The following is an 18,081-nucleotide window of genomic DNA, read 5'->3' as shown; positions in this document are numbered from 1 at the left end:
GCAATAATTATGCACCAACCCAATATTTAGAGAAAAACAAAACTTGTTTCTTGTAATATACAAACTAGACCTTGTTGATTATTTTATAAAGATTAATAATGTTGATAGATTCTATGTTTTTGTTGTTTTGTTCTAGGGCAGCCCTTTTTGTCTTCAAAACCCTCGTCTGCACTTTTAAAGTTGGAGTCCTCAAAGTATGTTAATATTTTACCTGTTTAATGTTCAACTGACTAGATCCAGCTTCTCACACATACCCTACAATGTCCTAAAACTATATACAATCACAGCATCACAATCTTTAAGCAATGAGATATTCCATGATCAGTTCAAAACCAGATTTACATTTGATAGCATAATCCGAATGCTAAAGGATTAATACTTCAGCATTCAAACCAACCAATATCCTTCCCAAATATTCTACTTGTTTTTCGTTCAAACTGGCACCTTGGGCAATTGTCTTCTACTATAGCCTTGAACCAACCAAAGCCTTATGAGTGGATTTGGTAGATGGAAACTGAAAGAAGCCCATCATATGTATATATAGGCGCAGGAGTGGCTGTGTGGTAAGTAGCTTGCTTACCAACCACATAGTTCCTGATTCAGTCCCACTGCGTGGCATCTTGGGCAAGTGTCTTCTACTATAGCCTCGGGCCGACCAAAGCCTTGTGAGTGGATTTGGTAGACAGAAACTGAAAGAAGCCCGTCGTATATATATATATATATGTGTGTCTGTGTTTGTCCCCCTAGCATTGCTTAACAACTGATGCTGGTGTGTTTATGTCCCCGTCACTTAGCGGTTCGGCAAAAAGAGACAGATAGAATAAGTACTAGGCTTACAAAGAATAAGTCCTGTGGCAGATTTGCTCGACTAAAGGCGGTGCTCCAGCATGGCCGCAGTCAAATGACAAACAAGTAAAAGAGAGTAAAGAGTATACACACATATGTGTGTGTGCCTGTGCTTCTACCCCCACTATCGCTTGTCAACTGATGTCGGTGTATTTATGTAGGTCCTTTCCGTTTTCTTTCACGCATGGATGAAATTTTCACTATTGACCTTAATGGTCATAAAGACACTATATCAGTGGATAGACTAAAAAAAAAGGCCTTCATAGAGAAAACTGCAGACGACACTCACACCCACTTTCACATTCCATGACTAGCATTGGGGTCGATCCCAGTGCTGGACAAGGATTCTGGATTATTTATTTTCTGTAGTTAAGGATAATGAAATTTGGAATGGATATATCTGATTCCTGCAGTGGAAAGCAAGCATGGATTAAAATATTTATGTTTCAAGGATGCTAACCGCTTTCCTTATTTTGAAAGGACTAAAAAAAAAAAACTGAAGATTTTAAAAAATATTTATTATGTACAAGGTTGACATTCTTTTCGGATTTAATTTCATCAGGTGTTGTATTTACATATGTTACCTGCAATATGAAAAATTAGGAAATGTAAAGACATTAACTTCATCTCAATGTAGTTAGTTTATGCAAATTACATTATTAAAAAGGTGACGAGCGGGCAGAATCATAAGCACACTGGACAATTTCAGTCATTTGACTGTGGCCATGCTGGAGCACCACCTTTAGTTGAACAAATTGACCCCAGGACATATTCTTTGTAAGCTTAGTACTTATTCTATCAGTCTCTTATGCCGAACCGCTAAGTTACGGAGACAAACACTTGACAAAATGAACTAAATTGGCATAGAATATCATCATCATCATCGTTTAACGTCCGCTTTCCATGCTAGCATGGGTTGGATGATTCAACTGAGGACTGGTGAAACCAGATGGCTACACCAGGCTCCAATCTGATTTGGCAGAATACTACAGCTGGATGCTCTTCCTAATGCCAACCACTCTGAGAGTGTAGTGGGTGCTTTTAGGTGCCACTGGCATGAAGGCCAGAATGATGGTTTCATATTTTTTTATAATTAAGATCTAAACTGTTAATATATGAATGCAAAAGAGATAGTTGAATAACTGTAAACTTACTTTTGGGCCACCCTGTATATGTGTCCTACAACCTTATTTGTTTATGCCTCATAACAAGTAGATTGAGAACATAAGTACCCGGGTAGATATGATCAGCTCAGCATGGCCACAGTTCAAATGAGTAAAAGAACAAAATGAAACAGTATACTTACGAATCTCTTGGAGTAAGTAAACTCTGGATGAATCTTCCGGTAAATGAAGCCACAGGAGGGCATACAGCAGCAGGAATATTAATTAGCTGTAAGAATTTGAGGGGAAAAAAAGGGGTTAAAAAAAAAAACTTTAATTCAATGTCCAAGATGAACAGTTATTAAAATTACATTTAAAGAGGAAGTAGCGAGCCGGGGCAACATGGATAGCCAGCATTTTGTCTGTCTGTATGTTGTAAGTTCAAATTCGGCTAAGGGCCAACTTGTCCTTTAGGGGTTGATAAAATAAGCACCGGCTGAGTATTGGGGTTGATCTCATTAACTTACCCCATCCCCCAAAATTGCTGGCCTTGTGCCAAAATTTGAAACTAATATTACATTCAAAAGCAGTAAGCTAGCAGGACCATTCCTGTGCTAGACAAAATGCTGTTAAGCATTTTGTTTGTCTTTTACATTCGGAGTTCAAATTCCACCATGGTTGGCTTCTCCCTTTCATCCTTTCGGGGTCGATAAAACAGCTACCAGTTGAGCACTGGAGTCAATGTGAGCAACTGGCCCCATTCTCCCAAATTGCTGGCCTTGCGCCAAAATTTGAAATCAATAATTATTATTATGGGCACAGGTGTGGCTGTGTGGTAAGACACTTGATTCCCAACCACATGGTTCCAGGGTCAAGTCCCACTGCATGGCACCTTGGGCAAGTGACTTCTATTATAGCTTCAAAGACTTGTGAGTGGATGTAGTAGGGGTGTGTGTATATATATATATGTGTATACATATATATATATACACACATACTTGTACGTATATATGCATATACTCATTTATTATTTGTTTTACATATAATTTATACTATTTTATAGATATTGTTATTAATTAACAATACTCGGAGGCAGGCTAGAATCGAAGTGCTCAAATTGAGATAAGTTCCTATATATATATATATATAAAGGTGTTCCAATTTTATATATATATATATATATATATATATATATAAAGGAGGGACAAGAAACTGTAAAATAAATTAGAAAAAAAATAGAAATGATGGTGGGAGATAGTCACATATACTCAACCATCCTGACACTATAACAAAGTGCTTTATAAGTTCTGATATAGACTTGTCGAGCAAAACACTTGTTCCTGTCCATCTTTCCTACTTTATTTAGCCTCTCAGCACCAGGCATAAAGCCACCTTCCCCTCTACTATGCACCCATTCAGTTTAAACAAAACAAAATACAACATACCTCTCGTAGTAAAGGTGACGAATATGATGGTTGATTGGCAGAAGTTTCCATTGGTTCTGGTTGTTTTTCAAGTTTTCTGCGTTTGCCAATAATTAAACTGAATTCGTTTTCCGGAAGGTTCTCTGGAATTGTCATCTAGTAAAGAAACAAAAATCATTGTATTATGATTGAATGGTTTAAGAGGTTTGTTCTGCAACCAAGAGGTCCATGGTTTAATCCTGCGTTATGGCAGCACCTCAGCAAGGTGACTTTTACCATAACCTCTAGTGTACCCAGGGTGTGTGAGTGAAACTGGCCAGCAAGAAGTTACGTAGAAGTCCATCGGACAAACTGAATGTGTAACCGGAGTGATCCAAACTCTTGTCACATGGCTTGGACAACTAGAATGTTTACAATGCAACTACGTATGGAAGTTGTGTTGGTAAGAAGCTCAGTCGAGTTCCAGATTATCTTTGCAATTTCAGCTGGTTATACTTAAGATTGCTCCAAACTGGCCAGCCCCAAGGAAAAACTAAGTTAAGAGAACTAGATTCCTTGGAAGAAAGCAGCGAATGTATACGAAAACAAGGACGGGGAAAAAAAAAATGATCTGCTAAACCGTCCCAGACAATGCTCCATCATGGCCGCAGCCTGAAACCCAATAAAAGACTAAAAGTATAGACTTACTGAACCAGGTCGCTTCAAGCCATTAAATTTGTTGTCTTTTTCAATGATGGTTAGAAGTTCTTGGTTCCTATTCATGAAGTAGAGCTGTGAATTCTTCTGCCATTGCAAAGATGGGGGCAAATTTGTGGCAGGTGACAGGTGAGTGATAAAAGTGGCGTACACGACTGGTTCCTCTGTGATGTCTTTTTCTTGATAAACCGGGTGTGACTCGCTGGGGGTGAAAACATACACTGGAAAAGAGAGAGAAAGCGAAAATGATTGAGCGAATAAACAAAATATATATGGGATTATTCTAATGTGACAACAACAAAAAAAATAATGTTTCCTGAATCTCTGCCATGCCAAAGTCATGATGCCGTTCCCAACTTTCGAAGACCAATAAAATTACTGGGGTCAATGCAATCAACTAAAAAAAACCCTTTGATGTGACACTCCAAACACTGAAATTGGGAGAAAAAAAAAACAACCAATGGAAACTACACAAGATAAAGGAAAGTACTCACAGCATTTGTCTTCAGTGAAAGCTGCCATTATTTCAGTGTCAGGGTCTACGGTTAAACAGGACACTGATACATTAACTGACCATAATACTAGAATAAAAGGAAATAGGGGTTAGCAATTAGGAAGAGTATGAACGATACAAACTTCAAATTTCAGTGCAAGGGGATAAAAATGGGTAGCTTAGAGCAATGGTGGTAAGCTCATTGAAACTATGATTATTACTGTATCCTAACGTAAGGAACCCTTTTTTGGTCAAAAATTAGGTTAAAATAATATGGGAGTTTCTTATACATGGATAGTATTATAAAGCCTTACAAAACCTTTTTTCTAAATTTTAAGCCCCAAAAATTAAGGGGGTTCTTCAACGCCCCCTGGATCTTTCCACTGCCCTCAAGGGGGCAATACTGCCCACTTTGGGAATCACGAAACAAGTAACGAAAAGCATAAACACAAGAATATGAAAGGAAAAGTTTTTAGACTTACCAGTGCTAGTAAGTATATTCCAGACTGTTAACCTTGATTCTGAAGTCGTTACTAACAAATGGAAACAACTCTTTCGACCAAACTTCAATTGTCTGATGATGAGTAAAGGATAGAGAGAGAATGAATGACAAAATAAAGAATAATTTCAATAAAAGAATACAATGTCACATTATTATTTAGCATTACATATCGTCATCACGGTTATTTATTTTCTATTAGTTTCAGTCACTAAACTAAACTGCAACTACATTTATATTCCTCGCACTTTCCATTGTGTTGTTTCCTTTATTGGATTCATTAAGCAAAATGTGCCAAATATGCTCCTTTATCACTTCCATTATAGCTTTGATTAAATAACTGTTAAAATCGAACTGCACTCTTCAAAACTTGCACTAAGAATAAGGACAAGGTAAAGTTACTACCTGCTTTTACAGCAAGTTGATGCAGGTAGTTTACCACCCGCCTCCAACTTTTAGTTCATGCAATTGAAAAAAAACTTCATTATTTATGGGATGACCTAATATATATGATGGACTCCCCCCACATCAGTTTCGACATATGAGAATCCAACAACCTACACTTTCTTTTGTCAGTCATAACATACGTTGAATGTGATGTTTGAGTCCTGCCAACAATTTGCAAGTAATGGGATTACAGGTGAGTGCAGGTGGTATATTTGCAGCTGATTTTCTCCTTTGCTTTGCACTCAGCCTGTTATATACACACACGTGTATTTTTGTATATACTAGAAAAAAATCGTGCATTGAAATATATGGAAAAATCTGTTCTTTCTAACATTATTTTACATTAATCTGATAGGTTTACTCTATACTTTTTATTATTCTTAACAAGACAGTGACAGTTAAGCCATCGTCGGACTGTCTTAACAAGAGATTTGACAGTTAAGCCATCGGCGGACTGCCTAATATATATAAACATACAGACGTCTATAATGAAAAAATATATCAAGCTGTGGAATAAATGACATACCTGCAATTGGATTGATCTAATGGATTTTGTAAGACTCGTTGAAGGGATTTGGTCAATGGATCCCAGATTGTTACCAGGTGATTGAAGGTAACCCCAAGCAAAGAAGCATCTTCTGTAAAAGAGGCATCTTTAGGTATATAATCCCGGTAAAATCCTTCCAGTTCACAACTCCACTTGGTCTCCTTGACTGAAAAAGAAAAATTGATTAACACTTTAACATCAAGATTTCTGTCAAATGTAATGCTTATATTTATTCACATTGGTTTGAAATTTCAATGATGTGATTGTTTATTTTTAGAATGATGTTGTGGGACGGGCATGAGAAGCTGGATCTAGTCAGTTTGAACATAAAACAATTAGAATACTTAAGCAGGCTATGGCTGGTTTAAATGCTAAAAGTTTGAAGAAGGATACATAATTACGATGTCGTTCTCAGAAACTATCAAATGACTGGATGGTCAGTCAAGATTTTCTTCCACAAAAAGTTCATCATTGAATGTCGTTTCTTGTATAAAGAAAGCAACACAGGATAAAGTAACATATTTTGCTGGATGTCCTTCCTAACGCCAACCACTTTCAGAGTGGACTGTGCTAAAAAGTACCCAGTTCACTCTGCAAAGTGGTTGGTGTTAGGAAGGGCATCCAGCTGTAAAATCCAGAATAGACAATGGAACTTGGCACAATCCTCTGGCTGGCCAACTCCGGTCATACCATCCACAAACACTCACCACAACCATAAAACACTGCTTGTCTCTACAACAGGAATCACTACTTAATTGAAATACTTACCACTGAGACTAGGATCATGAGGAAGACACCACAGTTTGAACATTCCGTCTTCACTACAAGTGACGACCGATTGCCTCACAGTACAGCCTGGTTGTCCAACAGTTGGACTGAGCTGAGAGAAGCATAAACTGTTGACATGTTTCAGATGAGGTGATGTAATCATGGTGTTGAGTATGTACCTAGGAAACAAAAATATGCGTGTATATATAAGTAGGAATTTCCACCTTCCATCTACCGCTCTTCTTTTGTTCACAGGTGTATGTATGTGTGGGGTGGATGGGTGTAGTATGTTTGTCTCTTTGTCGTGAGATCGTAATGATTGTAAATAAATGTCGTTATCACACAAATGGTGTTATTTATTTTGAATATTCTATGTAAATATGTTGTCTGGCCATGGGGGAAATAAAATCTGGTACTCTGTTGGTTTATGGCGATGAGGGTTCTAGCTGATTCGATCAAGGGAATAGCCTCCTTGTGGAATTTCTTTCTACTATAGGCACAAGGCCTGAAATTTGTGGGGAAGGGGTAAGTCGATTTCATCGACCCCAGTGTTTCACTGGTACTTTATTTATTGACCCTGAAAGGATGAAAAGCAAAGTCGACCTCAGTGGAATTTGAACTCAGAACGTAGTGGCAGACGAGATACTATGAAGGATTTCAACCGGCGTGCTAACGATTCTGCCAGCTCCCTTCCTTGTGAGATTAACATGCAAATGACCGAGCATCCCACAGACATGCGTACCTTTAACATATTTTTCAGGGAGATTCGGGGGTCAATATATTCGACTAAAAATTCTTTAGGGCAGTGCCCCAACCTAGCTATAGTCTAATGACTGTAATACATCTGCTCAATAAGAGCCAATTTGGGGCTAAAAACAAACAAAACAAAACAAAAACAAACAAAAAAAAAAGGAAAATAAAAATGTTATTTACTTTTGTCTCTTTGAGTTGTAACACCAAAACTTCAAACTTATCTCTGGATCAAACCCAGATATTTCCCAATGCTGCAAAGTGGCCAGCCACTCAGCGTTGTCACTGAAACCTGCTTTTACCACTTCTACGACACCTGCCTGTTTGTCAAGATTCTCGGGAGAAATGTAGTTGACTCCAACTACATCCAACTGAAACAGGAAAAAAAAAAAAGAAAAAAAATCAAGGAAACAACAAAAATGGGATTGGTCAAACTAGAAAGAAACCCATCACACTCACACACACATATATATGTGAAGGTGCATAGGCTCAGTGGTTAGAGTGTCGGGTTTACAATCTTGAGGTAGTGAATTCGATTCCTGGTCTGGGCTGTGTGTTGTGTTCTTGAACAAGACACTTTATTTAAATGCTCATCAATCACTGTCCAAAAGACAGGCACAAAATTGTAATGATCTTTTGTAAGTTGATTGATGAGGAATTAGCTACGAATTTTCTGTTAATGTTTTTGTTAAATTTTTAAAATATATATCGTTGCTATTATGCAAAAGTGTCGTAAGTCCAAAACGTTGGTTTTTCAGAAATTGAAAAAATAGTTTCACCATTCCATAACAAAACCGTTGTACTACACTTTGACAATTTTTGATATCTTGGTATCTGAAGCAGCTGGAGATACGATAGTTTGACCAAAAGAACTGGCTAGTGATAGCAAAAATAGGTATTGAAACACATTTGGCCAAATTTGGACATACAACAGTTTAACATAACAACGGCACACACACACACACACATATATACATATATGGTATTGATTTGTTTACATCCCTGTAAATTAACAGATCGGCAAAAGAGACTGATAGAATTAAAAAAATCCTGGGTTTGATTCTTCCGAGTGAAATATTCTTCCAGGCGGTGCCCCAGCATGGCCGCAGTCTAATGACTGAAGCAAGTATAAGATAAAAGGAAGCTAAGATACTTACATTAAAGAGAGGTTTATTGGTGTGCATACAATAGAACTGTAAATGGCCAGGTTTTCCATTGGAAACTAAAGCTTTCTTGTTTGGGTCGTAGAGTAAACCAACAGGATATGGATTTGCTAATTGGTAACCCAACTCCCGGACTGTGATACCAGTTATAGCTTGAACTATTGATGAGCTGCTGCTGTCAATCACCAGTATTTCTGTAAAGTGAAAAATACAGACTAGAATGAAATATTTATAAACAATTTTCTTTTTAAATGAATGTGACACGTTTATAAAATAGAAGTAGACATGGCCGTGCGGTAAGAAGCTTGCTTTCTAACCACAAGGTCCTGGGTTCAGTCCCACTACATGGCACCTTGAGCAACTGTCTTCTATTATAGCCTTGGGCTGACCAAAACCTTGTGAGTGGATTTCGTAGATGGAAACTGAAAGAAGCCTGTCTTATTGTCGTATATCGTCGTGGCACTCCCGTCAGATATGTCGATGAGGGTTTTAGTTGATCTGATCAACGGAACAGCCTGCTTGTGAAATTAACATGCACGTGGCTGAGCACTCCACAGACACGTGTAATAACGTAGCTCTCGGGGAGATTCAGTGTGACAAGGCTGGCCCTTTTGAAATACAGGTACTACAGAAACAGGAAGAAAGAGTGAGAAAAAGTTGGGGGCGAAAGAGTACAACAGGGTTTGCCACCACCCCCTGCTGGAGCCTTGTGGAGCTTTAGGTGTTCGAAAGTCGTGCCTCACCACCACATCCCAGGTCTTCCTGGGCCTACCTCTTCCACAGGTTCCCTCAACTGCTAGGGTGTGGCACTTTTTCACACAGCTATCCACATCCATTCTCGCCACATGACCATACTAGCGCAATCGTCTCTCTTGCACACCACAACTGATGCTTTTATATATATATATATATATATATATATATATATATATATATACACGTAGACTTTGGGTGAAAGAATATTGTTGACTGAATTAAACCTCTATCTATTCCTGTGCTGTCATTTCTAAAAAGTCGCTTCAGAAATTTTACTCGGAGAATTAACTCAATGTTAGGAGACTTACCGTTATCAGAGAGGCAAAGAACGATCAGCCGATTGTCAGGAGATACAGAGATAGTCTTAATTGGGGCACCAAGCCTGGGTAGAAAATCTCTAGTTTGCTGTAAAAGCTGCCAGGTGACCAGAGTGCATTCATGACCACCACTAAAAAGGCGGGTCCCTGAAAAAGAAAAGATTACAAAGTTACAAAAAACAGAGCAAGTGCACACACACACATCATCATCATATAACGTCCATTTTCCATGCTGGCATGGGCTGGATGGTTTGACAGGAGCTAACCAGCCAAGGGACTGCACCAAGCTCCACTGTTTTGGCCCTTGGGGGCTCACACAGGATTTTGTTGTTCAAATTTACGTCCATTAAATTGGTTATACTTCTACAGTACACAAATTCATAACCGAAGGGGATCTTTACCAGGCTCCAATCTGATTTGGCAGAGTTTCTACAGCTGGATGCCCTTCCTAACGCTAACCACTCCAAGAGTGTAGTGGGTGCTTTTACGTACCACCGGCACACGGGCCAGTCAGGCGGTACTGGCAACAGCCACGCTCAAAAAGGTGTTTTTTATGTGCCACCTGCACAGGTGCCAGTCCAGCGGGACTGGCAACGACCTCACTCGAACGTTTTCTAACGTGCCAGTAAGGCGACGCTGGCAACGATCACACTCAAATCGTGCTAGTTACGTGCCACTGGCACGGAAGCAAGACAGCTGCTCTGGCAATGATCACGCTCGGACGGTGCTGTTAGTGCTCCACTGGCACAAGTGCCAGTCATTGAATATGGTTCAATTACGACTTCGATGATGTGTATAACTTTTACTGAATGATTAAAAACACAGGTGAGAAAACAAATAAATCCACCGCTTTCAAACAAAAATACCCCTATGAGGTACTTATTCTGCTTGAGTTACAGATACTGTATCATTGATCGTCTGAGGCAATATAGAAAATAAAGACAGTCAGAAAACAAAAGTAAAAAAGAATAAAAACGAAATACTGACCTTCAGCTGAGAACCTCAGGTCCACCACTGTCAAGGCATGCCAATGGTTCGTGGTTTTTATCACTTTGGAAGATCCAAGGAATCGTCTCCTACAAATACAAATTACAACCCTAGGTCAATTGTTGTCGATCATGCAGATTTGTGATTTGAGATATTCCTTCAATAATTACCCTGGATTTGGTAGATGGAAACTGAAAGAATCCCAAGCCCGTCGTATCTATATATGTTTGTGTGTGTGTGTGCGCATATGTTTGTATGTACTCTTGTTTTGAAATCATGTGATGATTGTTAAACAAGCCATGTTTTTTTTTTGTTTCCTGTCTTTCATAAAAAACATGTCTGGCCATGGGGAAATAATACCTTGCTTGGAAACCGGTGAGGGTTGGCAACAGCAAGGGCATCTGGTTCCAGCCATAGAAAACCTGTCTCAATAAATTCCATCTAACCCATGCAAACAAGGAAAAGGGGACACTGAACAATAACAACAGAGAGGGGCTCTGCCAATGCTTGTCCATGAGAGACCCTTCTCTCCGACTGACATCTCATCCTCTAGTGATGCTGTCCGTGCTGGTGCCATATAAAAAGCACCCAGTACATTCTGTAAAGTGGTTGGTGCTAGAAAGGGCATCCAACTGTAGAAACCATGCCAGAAGAGGACATGGAACCTGATGTGGCTACTGAGATTGCCAGTCCCCATCAAACTGCAAACTGTCCAACCCATACCAGCATGGAATATAGATATTAAATGTTGTGTGTGTGTGTGTGTGTGTGTGCGTATTCTTGCGTCATCATGTCCATTATATCAAAGAATTTGTAGTGTCTATAGAATAGATTTTGTAATTTAATTAAGACAAACCATATGATAATTCTACCATCACTGCTTCCAGTCGCAAGACATTGCTCGTTTGGATGACAAGACACACATGTGAACCGTCCTTCATTTTGGCAATCAAATCTGAAAGAAAATCAATAAAGAATAAATAATGACCATTTCTCACAATGGCATAAGATAAGAAATTTTGCATATATGAGAGAGAGAGAGAGAGAGAGAGAGAGAGAGAGAGAAATAAACGAGCGCTAACAGCACCATCCGTGCGTGATCATTGCCAGAGCAGCTGTCTGGCTTCCGTGCCGGTGGCACATAAATAGCACCATTTGAGCGTGATCGTTACCAGCATCGCCTTAGTGACACATGCGCCGGTGGCACGTGAAAAAACATTTGAGCGAGGTCGTTGCCAGTGCCGCTGGACTGGCTCCTACGCAGGTGGCACGTAAAAAACACCATTTGAGCGTGGTCGTTGCCAGTATCACCTGACTGGCCCTCGTGCCGGTGGCACGTAAAAGCACCCACTACACTCTCGGAGTGGTTGGCGTTAGGAAGGGCATCCAGCTGAGGAAACTCTGCCAGATCGGATTGGAGCCTGGTGCAGCCATCTGGTTCACCAGTCCTCAGTCAAATCGTCCAACCCATGCCAGCATGGAAGATGGACGTTAAACAATGATGATAACCATGAATAATGCTGGTGATTCATTTGCCACAAGGGCAAAAATGTAGAAACCTTACAGGGACGAACTACAAAAATGCATTCAACTTACGTTATCAATTGGTTTGATTGGAGATCTTTGATGAACAGTTTTAGTTTAATAACTGCTGCAACAAATCTTCCCTGGAAATAAAGAAAAACAGAAATTCACTTAGTGGCCACTGAGATGAGTTTTCTTTTATTAACCCATTAGCATTTAATCCGGCCATATCCAGCTTATAGATGGATGAGGGCAATTACATGAAGTCCAGATCACTTAAATTGGAGGAAAGTTGTGGAAGAGGGAAACCCAGGAAGACATGGGACGAAGTTCTGAAGGCCAAGCGCAAAATGATGAACGTTACGAACGAGATGACACAAGCTTGAGATACATGGTATCTCAATCCTCTACTCAAGAAGACTTGCCCACCACAACAAAACTGAGGTCTTAAAACCAAGGTACCACGGTCCGCACCAGGTTCCATAGTCTGTTTTGGCCTGGTTTCTATGGCTGAAAGCCAACCACTGCCACAGAAAGACATACACAAACACTTCTCTACTTACATGGTATCCGACGGCAACACAACGTTCATCACCAGAACATTTGGATAGCAGGACTGTTGGGTTTAGTAGAGCATCTTCATCAGTGCTAAGTTTGTAGGAACACACATTAAAAGCTACAATGAAAGAAAAAATAAAAGACACTTAGAATGTTTTGTCTTATTTAATCCTTTAGTATTCAAACTGGTCATTTCTGGCCAAAATATTCTACAAGTTTCTTGTTCAAACCAGCTAGATCTATCCTCTCACACCAACCTACAATGTCATTCGAAAAATTAACAGCAACCTCATCGAAATCTCTGAGCTACAACATAATTAATGATTAATTCAAAACAATGTGAATTATTAAGCATTGCTTTTGAGAAAACAACGTGGATGGATTCGGATGAAACTTTCAGGGATGTTTGGCCTTATGACAGTCATGAACTGATTAGATTTTGGGATTGATCCGGCACTGGACAAGGATTCCGGATTATTTTTCCAGTTGTTTTGCTTAATTTTTCAGAGCGGTCGGGTTCATTTTTAGTATTTTCGTTTGTGAGAGCAGTCAAGTTTACTGGTACTGGTTCTATTAGTCTCTTTTGCTAAACCACAAAGACACAAGGATGTAAACGAACCAACATTGGTTGTTGAGTGATGGTGTAATGACAGACAGACAGACACACACACACACACAAACATATATATATATATATATATATATATATATATATATATATATATACACTTTATTTAAAAGCAGCAGAAATATAACAAAAAAAACCGTTACTCTGAGTTTCACATTCCCGTTCATCGGAGAGTTGTCCGATGAACGGCAATGTGAAACTCAGAGTAACGGTTTTTTTGTTATATTTCTGCTGCTTTTAAATAAAGTATATTACTCTACCTCTGGTATTTGAGTACTCTTTTTTTCCACCTTGTTGCACATTTCATGTGCTTACTCCGGTATATAAACTCGTGGGCATCGGTACCATTTTCCTCTTTTTCCGTTCTTCCATTCTCCGAACTTTCCATCTTTCCGACGAAGGGCTACGCCCGAAACGTCATACACTCTCTCTTTCCTTTCCTGAGCGTCCAATAATACTATCCATATCACGTCCTCACTTTGTTTTTTTTGTTTTTTTGTTATTGTTTTTTTGAAATATATATGTATATATATATGCTGGGCTTATTTTCAGTTTCCATCTACCAAATCCACTCACAAGACTTTTGTCGGCCTGAGACTATAGTAGAAGACACTTGCTCAAAGTGCTAAACAGTGGAACTGAACCTGAACCCATGAGGTTGCAAAGTGAGCTTCTTAATCACACAGCCAACCCTGCATCTATCTCAAATGTACTTTAATTAAAAGTATAGTAAAGAAAAGGTTTATTAAAGCAATTATATTCCTAAGAAATAAAATGAAAATCTACTGCTTACATTTTGATTTGTCTTCTATCATTAGTATTATGTCTGTTGTACTGGAAGAGGGGAAAGGCAACATGGCTTGAACTGGAACATTGAGAAGGTATTTCTGAAATAAAATACATCGGGGAATATTTTAAAATAAAACCAAATCTATATCTGTGTGTGTGTGTATATGTATATCTATATTTTTTCATAAAAAATAAAAAAAAGGAAAAAAGCATACACTCGAAACGTAAAAGACTTTCATTTTCCTGAGCATCAAACTAATACACCTGCTCGTGTTTTATACACCTGTCTTCATCTTGTTTTTCTAATCAAAAGCTATGTGAATGAAAAAGCATTATATTTGCTAGAATAATCTGAATGTTAAAGGATTGAATTACTTTAAAATAGAAAGTTTGTATCACAAAATTCAGGCAGTCTTGGCTGGCTGGTATCAAAAGGAGTTAAAAGCAAATCATCATCATCATCATCATCGTTTAACGTCCGCTTTCCATGCTAGCATGGGTTGGACGATTTGACTGAGGACTGGTGAAACCGGATGGCAACAACCAGGCTCCAATCTGATTTGGCAGAGTTTCTACGGCTGGATGCCCTTCCTAACGCCAACCACTCAGAGAGTGTAGTGGGTGCTTTTACGTGTCACCCGCACGATATATATATATATATATATATATATATATATGAAACTCCTTAACAAACTTATTGAACGGTGTTAGTTTGTAATATTCATCTTTCAAAAATGAAACTGCATATCTTATTTCTAGTCAGTAAAAAGGGAAAAAGGAATAATAGATTAAAAATTTTATCAAGCTCACCTTAAGTAGAACACCATCATTATAATCCCACTGGATAATAGTCTCATCCAGAGAACAGGACAGAATCTGTGAAATAAAGAAATCCTCAATATTTAAAATCTTCAAGAATGATAAATCACACTGCAATGGACTGACCGGAGCTCTATGAGTAAAATTTGTTAAGAATGATTGAGACCTTTGACATTATACATTATGTACAATTGACGGATATTTGTCCTCATCTTAATTGTTGTTAACACAATGTTTTGGCTGATATACCCTCCAGCCTTCATCAGGTGTCTTGGGGAAATTTCGAACCTGGGTTCTCATTCCTAAGGTATTTTTTGATGTTGTTGTTATTATATGGCGTAGTGGTTAAGAGCGCGCGCTACTAACCCCAGGATTCTGAGTTTGATTCCAGGCAGTGACATGAATAATAAAAATAACATCAAAAAATACCTTAGGAATGAGAACCCAAGTTCAAAATTTCCCCAAGACACCCAATGAAATCTGGAGGGTATATCAGCCGAAATGTTGTGTTAACAACAAACAAGATGAGGACAAATATCCGTCAATTGTAAATAATGTACATAATTGCTCATCTCTTAAACATAGACCTTTGACATTATGTCATGCTTGAGAAGAAGACCCATCAAGCCAAGTAAAATTGCAGTCGTGGCAGATACTGGTGTCACACAAATGGTACCCATGCCAGTGGCAAGTAAAAGCACCCACTACACTCTCGGAATGGTTGATGTTGGGAAGGGCATCCAGCCATAGAAACCATGCCAAATCAAACTGGAGTCTGGTGCAGCCTTCCAGCTTGCCAACCCTGGTCAAAGCATTTAACCCATGCCGCATGGACAACAGACATTAAATGATGATGATGATGAAGGTAACTGAAGGAAAGCCCAACAGATGAGAGAAAGATGAAACTCAGAGTAGTAAGGGACATGATGCCCAGGGCAAGTACTTAGGTTGCCTGTACTTTCACCCAGCTCTGGTATCAGGTTAAACACTGAGGTTGATATAATTGACTAAAACCTAAAGTGGAGTCCCATTGTCATTGCAATACAAAAACAGAAACCAATAAAAGAATAAAAGTAAAATAAATTTTAAAAAATAAACAACGAAAAATGAACATAGTACTCACCTGTAATTTATTCATAGGGTGAACCAGAACACCTGTGATTGTTTTAGTGTGACCCCGTAATTTATGTACACATTCACCTGTTTTCAAACTGTAGACCACTACAACTGTATTCGAGGCACAGATGAGCCATCTGAGAAAAATAAAGAGAAAAAAAAAACTAAATACTGGGTCATCCCATAAATAATGCAGTTTTTTTTTTTATACGTCTGGTATTTTTCAAAATTAAGATAGACAAAGTTCTTTTTTTAATCTAAAATATACCCTCCTTCATTTTCTACAATGCTCTTCCATCTATCTGGTAGACTTGCACGGACCCGCTTCCAAAAGTCTCTTGTCCATAATGAAAAATACTCCTTGAGTACTGTTCTGACGTCATCTACAGAATTCAAATTCTTTCCATCCAAATTCTGACAGCTAATACCATGACAGTGCCGGGGTAACGTCCGGCAAATATGGTAGGTGGGGCATCGTTTCCCATTTAAACTCCATCCTTTGGAATGTCATCCTTGCTGTATGTAGCCAAGCATTATCCTGATGGAAGGACACCTTTTGTCTTCAAACCAAAGATGATCATTTTTCTTCTAGTGCTGACTCAAGCTGCTCACAATAGATTTCCTTTGTTTAGTCTGATCTTTCTTGAAAAGGAAAAGTCTCCTCATATTTTAGTACTCCTGTATTTCATACAAGGGAAATTAGTTCTGAAAAAATCCACGACGACCACCACCATTAAATTTTTTTTCTTTTTCTGTTTCTCCTGAGCTATTATAAAACAGCTGTCCCTCTGTCCTCGAGGGGCAGTTATTTCGAGTGTTTCTGCGCTTCTATCAGGTACACGTTGAAGGAAACCTTTTTTCACAGTGGTGTCATAGCAAAGGTTCCGTTTACATATTCTCCATCTGGACCGTTATTTCAATACTCCGCCAGAAAAGGTAGTGTCAAAACATTACAAAAATAATGAACCAATTAGGAAGAGATCGTGCATCCCTCGATTTGCTAGAAGTGGCAGCCAAATCATAACTTTGTCTTACATATACACGCACATTTCATGTTATGGTTAGAAGCGATGAACATGACAAGAACCAGTGTCCAGTAGAACCACTCCAGATCCTAGTAAGGGTACTCGTATAAGTTGAGTAAAGACTAACTAGCTTTGAGTTGAGTATATATGTATACATATGAGGAGAGTGAGATAGAGATTGGATAACGTATTCTGGTAACATTTGGAATGTCTCTAACTAAAGACATGCGGTACTACTAAAGCAGCACGGTCCCGAACGCGCAGTCGCGAGTGGTCGATCCTAACCCTAACCCGCGTGTGCAAATGAATACGTGTTTAGGATTAGGGTTAGGATCGACCACTCACGACTAGCTAGCGCGACTGCGCGTTCGGGACCGTGCTGCTTTAGTAGTACCAGGCATGCTATATCAGAAGTAGATTGACGGAAACTAAGCTAAAAATTAAAAAAACAAAACAAAACCAGAATTAATCTCAACCTCACACTATAGGAACAAATTATTTTACAAATTTCCAATAAAACTGAACCAGATATCATTAGGGAATTATTGCAGGGACTATTGACGTATATGAATATACGCAGACACTTCGATATCTTTCAAGTAAGGAACGAATACTCATTTCTCAAGCGATTAAAATGATGACTTACCTGGAATCGTATGAACAGATGGGTCGGTAGCCGACAAGATAGCCCGATCCTACGCTTACAATGGACATATTTAACAACACGTGCTAAACACGAACGTCGCCATTAACAGCCGGACTAAGCGGAAGTTGTCTCTTATTCACCGGTGTAAGTAGTCTAGTTTCCCCTCTCCTAATTATTGTA

General features: G+C 38.9%; 1 protein-coding gene across 2 annotated transcripts; it reads right to left on the bottom strand.

Annotated features, from left to right (window-relative positions):
- Positions 1-1,343: 1,343 nt before the first annotated feature.
- Positions 1,344-18,039, bottom strand: LOC106868949 (WD repeat-containing protein 75). 2 transcript variants are annotated; one of them, XM_089342629.1, is made up of 19 exons: positions 17,902-18,039; positions 16,238-16,367; positions 15,106-15,171; positions 14,300-14,393; positions 12,884-12,996; positions 12,393-12,463; positions 11,653-11,751; positions 10,797-10,885; positions 9,801-9,956; positions 8,731-8,930; positions 7,757-7,944; positions 6,824-7,002; positions 6,035-6,221; positions 5,045-5,136; positions 4,564-4,650; positions 4,061-4,290; positions 3,395-3,529; positions 2,153-2,238; positions 1,344-1,430 (listed from the first exon to the last, which is right to left on the bottom strand). In XM_089342629.1, exons 1-19 carry the CDS (start codon positions 17,967-17,969, stop codon positions 1,427-1,429), a joined length of 2,274 nt encoding a protein of 757 aa, XP_089198755.1. In that variant the 5' UTR covers positions 17,970-18,039; the 3' UTR covers positions 1,344-1,426. The 2 variants fall into 2 exon arrangements, with proteins under 2 accessions (XP_089198755.1, XP_089198756.1); XM_089342630.1 differs by lacking the exon at positions 1,344-1,430 and having other exon boundaries at positions 2,149-2,238.
- Between the last annotated feature and the right edge of the window lie 42 nt (positions 18,040-18,081).

The sequence above is a fragment of the Octopus bimaculoides genome, chromosome 26, assembly GCF_046866305.1.
Source record: "Octopus bimaculoides isolate indiv1 chromosome 26, ASM4686630v1, whole genome shotgun sequence".
Classification (NCBI taxonomy): Eukaryota; Metazoa; Mollusca; class Cephalopoda; order Octopoda; family Octopodidae; genus Octopus; species Octopus bimaculoides.
This window is presented reverse-complemented; position numbering and strand designations above follow the sequence as displayed.